Here is a 13,189-nt window from a genome sequence, read left to right as displayed (position 1 = left end):
GCTATCGTTTATTTTGACGAAGTCAGTGCGCCATCCGCCCATTGCGCCCTTTCGCTGGCCAACGAGAACCCTCCCGAGAGCACTGGACATACTGTTCAAACTGACGTGAATCCAGCTTTGTCTCTTACCCAGAAACGCCGCCTTCAAGCAATTCTGGACACTTACCGTGACTGCTTTGCCGTCACTTCCAAAGTGAAACAGACGTCAGTAACCATGCAAACATCGAATTATAGTTGATCCCACCGAGCGCCCTATCCGCCAACACCCCTACCGAGTATCGCCGAAAGAACGAGAGGCTATTCGGGCGCAAGTTGATGAAATGCTCCGTGATGATGTGATCCAGCCGTCCACAAGCCCATGGGCGTCACCAGTTGTGCTGGTCGCTAAAAAGGACGGAGCACTCAGATTCTGCGTCGACTATAGGAGGCTTAAGAAAATTACGAAAAAGGACGTCTACCCATTGCCTCGAATCGATGACTCGTTCGACCGACTTCGCCACGCCCGATACTTTTCATCGCTCGATCTACGCAGCGGGTACTGGCAGATCGAAGTCGACGAACGTGATCGAGAGAAGACCGCATTCATTACTCCTGACGGACTGTACGAATTTAAGGTGCTTCCATTCGGTTTGTGTTCCGCTCCCGCAACCTTTCAAAGAATGATGGACACTGTCCTAGCCGGCCTGAAATGGCAAACGTGCCTCGTCTACCTTGACGACGTTGTCATTTTCTCTGCGACCTACGAAGAACACCTCAAACGATTGACGGCCGTGCTAAATGCCATCCGCGGGGCCGGACTCTCATTAAAACCAGAAAAATGCCACTTTGCATTCCAACAGCTCAAGTTCCTGGGTCACGTCGTGAGTGCTGAGGGAATTAGCCCTGATCCAGAGAAGACGGCTGCCGTAGCTGCTTTCCCGACCCCCACTGATACAAGTTCCGTACGTCGGTTTTTGGGCCTCTGTGCATATTACAGGAGATTTGTGCACGACTTCTCCCGAATAGCGGAACCATTGACTCGTCTAACAAAGGACGACCAGCCTTTCATCTGGGCCGACGAGCAGCAAAGGACTTTCGAGGAGCTTAGCAAGCGCCTTCAAACAACGCCCGTACTTGGCCACTTCGACGAGGAGGCTGACACAATTGCATACCGACGCCAGTAACGTTGGCCTCGGTGCAGTTCTCGTTCAGTGGCAAGAAGGCGTTGAGCAGGTGATTGCTTACGCCAGCCGTACCCTGTCTCGTTCAGAAGCGAATTATTCTACTACCGAAAAGGAGCGCCTTGCAGTTGTGTGGGCGGTAACAAAATTTCGGCCGTATTTGTATGGTCGGCCGTTTAGAGTGGTCAGCGACCACCACTCACTCTGTTGGTTAGCGAACCTTAAAGATCCTTCAGGCAGGTTAGCCCGCTGGAGTCTCCGCTTACAGGAGTTCGATGTCACTATTGTGTACAAGTCCGGCAAGGAACACAGTGACGCTGACTGCCTATCCCGAGACCCTATCCCGTGTTCTTCAAGTGAAACAGATGACTCCGTCTTTCTCGGTGCTCTCTCGACGCCAGGTCTCGCTCAACAGCAGCGAGACGACACCGAACTGCGGCCCCTGATCGATTACCTCGAAGGAACCGCCTCATCGTCGCCTCGCCTTTTCACGCGTGGCCTGTCGTCGTTCTGCTTGCGTGACGGCGTCCTCTACAAGAAAAACTACGCTTCCACAGACATTCAGTCCCTGCTGGTTGTCCCAACGCCGCTCCGTACCGACGTTTTGCAGGCATGCCACGACGAGCTTTCTGCCGGACATCTCGGTTTTTCTCGCACCTTGGCACGAGTACGACAAAAGTACTACTGGCCCAAGCTTGCCGCTATGGTTCAGCGCTATGTCAGGACGTGCCGTGATTGCCAACGTCGGAAGATACCACCTGTCAAGCCGGCCGGCCTACTGCAGCCTATTGTTCCTCCGCGAGTACCTTTTCACCAAGTCGGTATGGACTTGCTCGGGCCATTTCCTACGTCATCATTGGGCAACAGGTACATTATAGTCGCCACAGATTATCTAACCCGCTATTGTGAGACGAAAGCTCTTCCCAGCGGCCCGTCTACTGATATTGCGAACTTTTTCATCTTTAATCTAGTCCTTCGTCCCGGTGCCCCTGCGATCGTTTTAACTGACAGAGGCACGGCATTTACTTCAGCTCTAACGCAGGAAGTGATGCGGCTCAGTGGCACTTGTCATCGCAGAACAACAGCTTACCACCCTCAGACGAATGACCTTACTGAGCGACTCAATAAGACCATCGCCGATATGCTTTCTATGTACGTCGACGAAGATCATAAGAACTGGGACCAGATACTACCGTATGCAACATTTGCTTATAACACCACAGTCCAGGAAACGACACGCTTTACACCGTTTCGTTTGGTGTACGGTCGCGAAGCTGTCACCATGCTGGACGCAATGCTACTGCCACATGTTGCCCACCCATCGATTGCCGGTGCCGACCAATTCGTCCAGCATGCCGAGGCCGCTCGCCAGCTGGCTAGACTGAGAGTCCGGACACAGCAAGTTAAAGATGCTCGACGGTATAACCTTCGTCACAGGGAGGTAATTTACAACCCTGGCGATCAGGTTTCGGTGTGGACACCTGTTCGCCAGCGGGGTCGCTCCGAGAAGCTCCTGCGCCGCTACTTCGGCCCGTACGAAGTACAACGCAAACTCAGCGACGTCAGCTACGAAGTGACCCCGCAAGGACCTGTTCGCTCATCCCGACGGCAAGCACAATCGGAAATCGTACATGTCGCCAGGATGAAGCCCTTCTACTCCCGCTAGGTCAAGCTACATGTGTTTTTTTTTTCTTTGCTTCCTTTAACTACTTGATGTAAACGCGCATCCTCGCCGACCAGGGTTATCCTCAACCTCGCCACTCGGCATCGGGACGATGCCTTTCCCGCCGGGAGGGGCAATGCCGCAATGTTAACTTACTGGCGCCGCCATGTGGCGAGCTCGGGAGACTGGCACGCGCTCGTCTTCTTCGCTCTCGGTGCTCGCCCGCCAGTCGGTTCCGTGCCTGATCTTGCCGGTACTTTTATTTATTTATTTATTTATTTATTTATTTACAGATACTGCTAATCCCATTCGGGATTGTTGCAGGTGGGCATATTTTACTACAGAGAAGTGTATATAGAGCATATAAGGAACACACAATGACATGATCATATGTACAAAGCAAATCAAGAATGTAAAATGCATAGGGTACAAAAATGGTGAAACATATTATACAAACAAAAACAAATATGAGGCAGATATGAACGAGAATTATACATGTATTACGACACTACACTAACAGAAGAAAAAAACGTAAACGTACTGTTTTCACATGTATACGCGTAAATGACAAGGAACAGAACAAGAACAGAATCGAACGGGCGGCATACCGAAAATATGAGCATAAAATAACTTTTTGCTAATATGTTAAATATCTTTCCACTGCGGTTCCAAACTTAGTAAACGAAGATAAATTAGTAATAGATGAACTCAGGCTGTTCCACTCTCTCGTGGCTGAAGGGAAGAATGAGTATTTGAAGTAGTCAGTGTGGAAGTGATTTTCAGTTAGCGTATTTGAATGCTTATTACGTGTCGGTCTAGTTGCAGAGAAAGCGATGTATTTAGCAGGGTCAACTTTTAAGTGTCGATGAAGTAGTTGGCACAGGAGTTTGAGGCGTGCAATTTTAGCTCGGGTTTGAAGTGTTTTTATTCCCTGTCTTTTCATTATTTCAGTTGGTGAGTCAGTTGTTCTGTATTTATTGAATATGAACCTTACTGCCGTCCTTTGTACTGCTTCAATTTTATTTATGTCTTGATTGGTAAAAGGAAACCATACGACATTTGCATATTCGAGGACAGAGCGAATCAGTGTATTGTAGGCTAGTAATTTAGTTTTATAGGGAGCTATTTTAAGGCGCCGCCTGATAAAGAATAGTCGTTTTAGTGCAATTGAGGTTATATAACTGATGTGGGCGTTCCATCTGAGGTCACAGGTTAATAATAGGCCTAAGTATTTATGTTCATTAACTGCAGCGATAGGGGTGCCATTTATAGTGTACTGAAATCTTGAAGTATGCTTCTTTCTAGTTATTGACATGACAGCAGATTTTGTTGCATTAAGTGTCATCTGCCAGTCAGTGCACCAGTTGCTAATAGTTTCTAGTGCGTTGTTCAGAGCTATGTGGTAATCGAATGAGTTGATTTCTCGATATATAATGCAATCATCGGCGAAAAGTCTTATGTCAACGTTAAGATTAGTCACTATATCATTGATGAAGATTAAGAATAATACAGGTGCCAAGACGCAGCCTTGGGGTACGCCTGATGCAACGGGAACTATATTAGACGTTTGATCATTGATTTGTACAAACTGTGTCCTGTCGGTTAAGTAGTTGCTAATCCAGTTAACTATAGCGCCTTGGCCTAGCGTCGATTGCAATTTGTTAACAAGCTTAGTGTACGACACCCGATCAAACGCCTTTGAAAAGTCTAATAGTATTAGGTCTGTTTGTTTCTGGTTGTCTATGGTTTGAGATAAGCTGTGCACTAATTCTAATAACTGAGTTACAGTTGAAAACCCCTGACGGAAGCCATGTTGGAATGAAGACAATATGTTGTTACTTTCGAGAAAAACATTTATGTGCTTAAGGATTAAATGCTCGAGGAGTTTAGACGCGGTGCAGGTGATGGAGATGGGCCTGTAATTAGTAACATCTGATCTGTTTCCTGATTTGTGTACCGGTATTATTTTGGCTATTTTCCATTCATTTGGCAGAGCACAAGTTGAGAGGGATTTAATAAATATTATATGTAAGTATTTGGATACCCACTCGGCATACCTATGCAAAAAGGAATTTGGGATTTTATCTGGCCCTGGCCCCTTCTTAGTGTCCAGATTCAGCAGCAGGTTCAGTACCCCACTCTCAGTTATATTTAGAGGTTCAATATTTTTTGTGGTCTGTTTACTCAGAGGAGGAACTGTACCATTATTCTTGGTGAATATCGAAGCAAAATAATCATTCAATGTATTCGCTTTTTTAGTGCTGTCTTCTTCTCCGACTGGATTATCATTGGTAGTCTTGGGGTTAAGGTTAGTTGTAAGTAAACCTGCTGAACCAGTTTCACTGGCTTCTGTGACATTATGATTGGAAGAAAGACATCCCACAATGCCTTATTATGAAGGTCAAAAATCATAGCGCATGAAAAAAGACGAGGAGGATGACGAGACAAGATAAGCGCTTGTCCTGTCTCGTCGTCCCTCTATTTATTCCTGCACTTTGTTTTTATTGCGTTAGCAATAGTGCGCCAGGTTTCAGACCATCGCGTAGTCCCGGGAAGGGCCACGTTTGACCTTGAGGCGCAGCCGAGCCGAATACGACTTTAACAATGCCTTATGAACGTGCCTTAGTGGCCTATAGCGGTAACGCGAATGTCAGGGTCCTGGCACGCTGATTCTGACATAACCATCCCATTTGAAACGAGAGACCCAAGTTGTCCGCTCCTGCCAGCCCACATATAAAGCCCCGCTTTAACCAAGCCGTATATGAACGTGCCTTAGTGGCCTATAAGGGTAACGTGATTGCCAGGACCCTGGCAGGCTGAGTGTGACATAACCGCCCCATGTTAAGCGGGAGAACGAGAGACCTTGTTTTATACAGACCTGCAGCAGAAGATGGACATGTGATTAAGCAAACTGAGACCGAGTCTCATTACTTTACGGACCATCGTAGCGTATTCATTGGGATTAATAAAGACAAATATTAGCCGTTCATTTGTGTGCCATGTCTTCACTCGTAGCTAAGCATCTCAAGCTACACCATGAGGTATACGCTACATGCTCCATAAGCGCAGCCATGGAGGTGTTGCTAACGCAATTCAACTCATTTTAACTAGAGCTAAACCATATATTCAAACCTTATTACGTTCCTTTCGCGATACAGCAGAAATTATTGAAACGAAAATCTGACTTTCAAGACATGACATGCGATGCACACTTCTTTAAGGAAGCCGAAAATTATCCATTGCATAATCGCCAAACTTACGGCTAAATTTGGCATGACACGCCTCAGCCTAACCTGAAACAAAGTTCGCAAAGAGCAGTGCTTCGTATCAAGAAAAAGCAAAACGGTTAACCACCAAGCAGCGGTGGCGTAGAAGTGAAACATCTGGCATTGGTGAAAGAGGACCGTGGTTCGAATTCCGGCGCCGCGCAATTCTCCCCCGGAAAAAGGTAGGAAAAAATCCGTGTGTCGATCGAATTGCGTAAGCAGGTTTGGGGTGCACGCTGATGCCAATGAACACCTCCGAAAACGCACTCTCTCAGCGGAACACGCTTTGGCCCTAGCCCAATTATATTGCGTATACTGCCAGTCTATCCCTTTAAGTATATTGAGAAACGTGTCAAGTTAACATTAACATAAATACGACAGCACCAATATCGCGGGTTTCAGTACAGGGGGGCAACAAATTTTATTCTACAATTTGTCTAATTTTTAATCAGAAAACCGCCAATGGAGTTACAAGAACTAGAGATATCGAATTTTGCAGGCGATAAAATTTCGTATGCTTCTGAGGAATTTGATTCATCTTCCAAAATTAAAAAGTATTCTTCTATATTCACTGTCTCCGCCGCTTTGCTGTGGCTTACCGAAATGTTCTACACATGCTTTCTTTCATCTCTTAAAAGAGCGATCTCATATACTAAATTTTGTATGAGCGCCTACAGCACATTTTTGCTCTGAAATCGGTACTTCGAAACGACAAGTTTTAGGAATTGCATAGGAAGCCGCAGGCTGAGGTCTACTTTCGTGAATAATGACAGTTTATTTCAAGCTCGCGACCAACTAATGTGGTCACTAGCTGTTTAAAAAACATGACATATTGTTCCCTATATGGCCTTGCTTCAATTGTTTTAATCTTGGTTTTGTTTCTTTGGAAATGAAAGATTTGGTGCCATTTTCCAGTCTTCATTTAGGTGTTGCTGCAGATCGCATCGTGCAGAAGCTCATTAACCTCATTATAAACAAATTCAGAGGCAATGGTTGCGAAAGTGCGCTCAAGGAACGCTGTAAGCTGTGAAAAGTTATTGAACATCTCGACTATTTTGTGCTTGTAGAAATGGATGCAATACCTCCCGTACACTCTACCTATTTCTTCATTTCTTCACGCCAATTTATTTTTCTGCTAAAATTAGGAACCGTGTATTCAGCTGTCGATTAACTCTCTGGGATCTAGCGACGCTCTCACCGGTGATCATGTTGAGCAGCGTTGTTTTGCCGGCTCCGTTGTGGCCGAGAAGAACGGTTATCTGGTTCTCGAATATCCGCATGCTCACGTCTTGGACCGCAACAACCCCATCGTAGTCCTGCGCGCCAGTCGCAGTTAACATTAAGTATAGTTAGGCTGCTTTAATGCAATTTTTAGAAAACGATACGTACGTGAAATACCTTACGACGTCTCCGGTTTTTACGCAGTTTGGGGCGCTTAATGTTTTGCTAATTTATTGCAATCAAAAAGTGGGTGTAAGCAAGAGTTTCACATCGCCTGATTTATGGCAAGTGTGAAAACACAGAAAATGCTGTAAACTACACTGACACGCATGGCTGCACAAGCCTCTTCGGAGAAACTGGTTTATATCTACTGAAAAGTTGATTATTCCCGTACTCTTAAAGAGCTATTCATTCAGACTCGAGCGTAGTAAGGCAACTATTTTTTATCGTTATTATAATTGTGTGCTTACATGCGGAGAATTTATAAGAGATATTGAATAAATATGGTACACGCAAATACAAAACAAGAAAAGTCAGCGCAGCACTGAATGCGTGTGTTGTGGAGCCGAGAGCAGTTTTACCGCGGTTGTAGTACAATCGTGCTGCATTTATTTATTTATTCACGAATACCTCAAAGGCACCATTAGAGGGGTAATACATGAAGGAGTGGTACATCCAACAGATGAAACATGCCATGGATGATCTGAATGATGATGAGTCGGTTTCGTCGACGATGGAATTCGGCAGGTCATTCCAATCCGTTGCTGACTAAACAAAGAAGGATGACAAATGGGCAGAATGTCCAGGCAGGGGGAAGGTAGACAGCCTTCTTCGGTCAGAGATGTGGTGGGAGGGTTTTATAAGGGAGTTTCTTAAAGGGTGACAGTAAAACTAATGTAATAAAAATAGTCTACCCATCTTGCAAGTATAATATGCTAATATACAAAATGGCACTCTCTCCCCTCTCCCCTCTCCCCTCTCTGCGAACTACTTTCTGGAGCGGTCACAATTTATTCTAAACCTTTGTGTTACCTGTATCTTGAGGCTAGCCAAAAAATTTACCCCTGTCAGGCACCGCAAGACAAGCACGAGTATAATTTCCGTCAGAAAATGGTAAAAAGTCCAGAACAAATGCCAGACACGGTAGCGTCGAAACTTATTGTGTGAAGTATTAAACAGATGGTTGCCCTCTGCGTGGAATAACGTTTTTCAGCAAGGCCTAATTAGAGTTCAGAAGGAAAAAACTTATTGCGGTATACAATTCACATTTTGCGAGGAGATAGCATTACCCTCCTTTTGCTTCCCTTTTCTTTCTTCACTGTCGCTGTGCTCCTGCTGTCCATTTTCTTCGTAGCCAGCTTGATCATCCCACTAAAACTAGATTTCTAGCTATTTTACACGCACTTATTGCGCCTAACTAACTAGTACTCCAATTAACTAGCATCACCGAGAACGTTAATAACCGCTATTAAGTATGCCAGCACCCTTCGACAAATGGCCGAACAGTTTCTATAGCGCACGAATGCCATGTTTTTGGCTGCATGCGAACAGAGAGGTTGACACATCCGCTAACGGCCAAGGGAAGGTGCCGGCAGCAACCTCATCTGTCGCGCAGCTGTTGTCGATCACGTGGTGCGTGACGACGCATCGCGCATCACCCATTCAGCACGCTTCACTGTAAGGCGCTCAGCCAGCCGTGGGGCGCCTAACGATAACTTGTTAAAATAAAATCACACACTGTCAAAGACCTGGGCCCACATTAACGGAAAGAAATCAAGAGTATGAACAGTGGAGAAGAAAAATTAGTTGTGAAGGAAAATGTTTGGTTTGGTTTGGTTTGAAGGGTTTAACGTCCCAATGCGACTAAGGCTATGAGAGACGCCGTAGTGGAGGTCTCCAGAATGTAGCTGTTTTTTCAATATATTAGAATATTATGATTAAGAGGGACGCTAAATGCGCCGAAAAATATCCCGTCTTCACTTCATGCCTTCCCAAACACGTTGTAAGGTCTCATGCAAACATGAGGGATGCAGCGTTTAGTAGGAGTTATTACGCCAGCATGGCTAAAGATTCTAGTGGGAAAACGACTACACCCCCATGCTCCATTGGCTGCAACCACTAGGCAAAGGATTAATGCTTCCATTTGTTTTCTACACATATAGCGAGCGGAGTGACGTATGTGGCCAAGTTCTAGTCTTATGGCCTTTAGTGAAGCATGCTTGCCTTGCTTGCGTGGTAGAGGTCTATTGCGACCAGCTGATCCCTCGGTTCGGGCTCGAAGTTCTGCGCTTCCGCTACCTCCCTTTCGGGCGTCGCAAGGAGCGTGACGGTGGGAATCCAGTAGCTTATCTGCATCAAGAATTGTGGAATTGAAGAATTTGCCGAATGTCCAATGTTCTCACTTTTCTATTGAAAGCACACAAACGGAGGAACCAGCGCTTCATCAAAGACGAATTGGTGCCTTCTTTTTCTTAAAATCCTGGGGTCGTTCTCTCAATTTTTAATCCATTACTACATTTTCGTCTGCGGGATTAGTCTGACACTGGTCACTGCACTTCGATGACAAAGCTGCGGCTTTCAAGCAAAAATGAAAAGTGATCAAATAAGTGGTTCATCAGCGACCAGGCCCTGGATTCGCAGTGCTTACTTCGCGTTGGCGACGAACGGCGATGGCATTGGATGACAACCGCGTCCGCTACCTTGCGATTTCTAAGACTGCCAGATTATTACTTAGCCTCATGCGGTCGCTATTGTGAACTGGCCCCACATAAAACAGAAAATTGATATCTATTCTAAATGAATCCTTATAAAAAAACAGATCTGTAGATTGTTCGAAAATGGAGCGGGGTATTTGCATGGGTAGGGCTACAATAAAAGCAGTAGTCAAAAAAATTTCATGTCAGAAATTTTATTAATCAGAACATTTCAAACGCCTTCTTTGGCTACTGTATGGAAATATTTTCCAAGATACAAAGGCAATTAGAATACGAGCTTATAGTTTATGTTTTTTTAAAGCAACTAGGTATTCAATGACATTCAACAGAGCCCAGCCATGCGGCTAGAAATAAAGCTGATACTGCTTTCTCAGAAACTTCCTTTTTAACTAAAATATTTTCCTGGTTTGGGGATCAGCCTGCCCCTTTGCCTTTCTGGAGTAGACGCTCTACTAACTGAGCTAATCAAAATTTTTCCCTTTATTATTGAGTTAGCAAGTACGGCCAGCAGGTGAGATGTTAAGGCGCGAGCGCATTGATGAATAACTTGAAGTACGAACAGTGTTGGATTTTTTTTTTTAATTACGAAGTTTCTGAGAAGCCTGCATAAGCTTCTTTTGCAGCCGTAGAGCTGCTGTTGTGGGGAGGTTAACGATTAATAACTCCCTTATTACCAATCTACACCACCTTTGGAATTTCTCTAAATATTCGACCAACAAGTTAAAAAATTTCCTCGTGTTAGCACGAAAATGCGAGGGTGGCTTTATGAGCGAAGAATATAGGGCAGGCTTCTGTCTGGCCCATAATAGTTAACAGGTGACACATCCCGGTGCGAAATGTTCCGCAGTTTGTGCGACTTTGATTGCATTACACAGTCAGTTTGCAGGTGATTCCCGCCATTCAGATGGTGATCAATGCACGGGGACCTTTCTGCATCCCGTGTCAAATATGCTCTCCTAGGCAGATTCATAGAACTTGGGTTAATCAAGCCTTTATATTTACCTTCGGTGCTGGTTTGCATAAAATAGTAAATATAAAGGCGAACTGTCTTTGCACACCTCATGTGAAGCACGCAAAATAGTCTAGACAGCTGCTTAAGACTAAAGCAACCATGATTACGTTAAAATTATTTTATTTCTGAAGACAGCCAGGGGTTATCCGAACGTTTTGGGCTGGGTAAACATCTGTCGAGTCAGCACCTTGAAAGGGTAGAGGAAAGGCTTTGCGATTCCTGGGCCGATGGGCATCACGTTGTCCAGGTACCACACGGCAGTTACGATGAGGAAGTCGCAGAGCAAGCCCACGAACAGTATCTCCGCCAGGGTAATGTTGTCCGGTGTAGCGGCACGATCGGCGAAGTTCACCCAGTTGGCGCCGAAATCAACTGGACAGCATGCGTAGCCATTATGCAGCATGTATGAGCACACGAATGTGCCACTCGTTGCAAATTACGATACATAAAACACTTGCACTGCATCATTTATTTACACCGATTGAAAAGAATTGAATTTTAAATGTGGTTTAACCACCAGTCACTAGGCTATCAAGCATACTTTTGAATGATGGCTGTTGCCTCTTCACGTCGACATTAAATAAGCCCTGAACAAATGTTTGCTGCATATAGCGCTTCGATTGACAATAATGTAGACACACGAGACGCCGGCAACATTTCTATCTTGACCTGATATTCCATTTGTGGCCCGCGAAACTGGCAAATCGGTGTTCGGACAGAGCGGGGTGAAGTCTATTTTTCGAACGATTTGTTACCAGGGAAAAAATCGAAACGATACCCCAGTTGGCTGTAAACGCGCTCATGTCAGGCGGTACACAGAGCACTATATGCACTATAAATTAGTCAGTTTGTGTCCGCCTGTCTATTACCCCAATACAAAAACAATTATTTGTGCACTGTTCTTCGCATTTTTTGTATTTATTGATCAAATCAAACAAACATCTTGCATATATTTGCAGTGACACTTCGAGCTTTCGCGCTTAGGGCATGCCTTAAATGTTTGCATTTGCCTACTTACATTTTTCCTAGTTGCTACTTTCAAGTTTCTTCCGGTCTTTAGGTTTCGCTCGGTTTTCTCAATATTATACTTCTTTATGTCTGTGACCATATGTTTATTAACTTTCATGGTTTGTAGAGTTATATTGTGTCCGCTGGGTTAAATGTCTACACAGTTTGACGCTTCTCAATCAAATCCTTTGTATTCTTAGACACTGTACTGCCATTCCTGTTCAGCCACCCAACTGCATGCCCACTTCAACTGTCATCTCCGAAGCGATAACTCTCATATTCATGTATGCACGTCAATGTCGCCCTCGTCGGGTGATTCTAAGGATAATAGGCTCACCGAATTTCTCGAAGCGCTCCAACACACGAAAACTCCAGTGCAGGCTCATGCCGGGGAAGATGCACGTAGCGAGCTTCTGACTGCGCTTGATGAATTGGTAGCCCTTGCCTCCAGCGTCCTCCAGAGCCAGGAAAGGCACCACGCAGCTGAACGTCCAGTAGAGCATGGCCCCAGCCACAGCCGAGTGCGCTGTAAAATCCAATGCGGTGCAACGTGGTTTTGTGCAGTGAGGCGGCATCTCGGAAATGCAATTCCTGAGAAAGAAGGCCTTTTAAGAATTCCTTTGAGTGCCTCCATTTCATTATCTTAGTGATCTTTCGGTACAGATTCTTGGGCACGTTTTGAGAGAAAGCGAATTGGGCACTTGGCCCATCCATTCATTTGTTATTAATTTCAAGTGTCATTTCACGGTGCAAGCAGTGATACGGACTACAGCCTTAGCCAATCGGAATGCACCGAGGCTATAACTGGAGGCCGCCAGCAAAGAAAACGAAACAAAGTTGGACACAGATGAGAGAAATAAGGGGCGGTAGCAGGAGTAGAAAATGAAAGGATGCTGTTACCGACAAAGAGGGAAATAAAGAGACTCAGGCACTCATATGCAGCAGATTCATATTCTACCACGATTTTTTCGCGCTGCTTCGGGCTCACGATGGATGTTGTCGCTCACGGGAGTGCCGCTGGACGGTTCTGGTCCTCGGATCTTACTGTAAATCTGCTAGCTTCCCGTCTTACCCTCTTCATCACCAAGGAAAGTGGATCAAAACTGAAATTGACAACGTTCAGCACTAGTAAGCTCAGCTCGGAGA

The 13,189-nt window shown here is 45.2% G+C and overlaps 1 protein-coding gene across 1 annotated transcript in view; it reads right to left on the bottom strand.

Moving 5' to 3' along the window:
* Positions 1–13,189, bottom strand: part of LOC146199657 (phospholipid-transporting ATPase ABCA3-like) — a 73,328-nt gene that overhangs the window by 58,900 nt on the left and 1,239 nt on the right. Inside the window, exons 2-5 of the mRNA XM_084592798.1 lie at positions 12,381–12,569; positions 11,223–11,407; positions 9,533–9,658; positions 7,287–7,404 (exon numbers count right to left, since the gene is read on the bottom strand). Of these exons, the coding sequence (XP_084448924.1) occupies positions 7,287–7,404; positions 9,533–9,658; positions 11,223–11,407; positions 12,381–12,569 (618 nt within the window). The remainder of the gene's footprint in view (positions 1–7,286; positions 7,405–9,532; positions 9,659–11,222; positions 11,408–12,380; positions 12,570–13,189) is intronic.

Source organism: Amblyomma maculatum, chromosome 2, assembly GCF_055883805.1.
Source record: "Amblyomma maculatum isolate TAMU_Amacu chromosome 2, ASM5588380v1, whole genome shotgun sequence".
NCBI classification, from domain to species: domain Eukaryota; kingdom Metazoa; phylum Arthropoda; class Arachnida; order Ixodida; family Ixodidae; genus Amblyomma; species Amblyomma maculatum.
The sequence above is the reverse complement of the archived record's forward strand: the minus strand, read 5'-3'. Positions and strand labels throughout refer to the sequence as shown.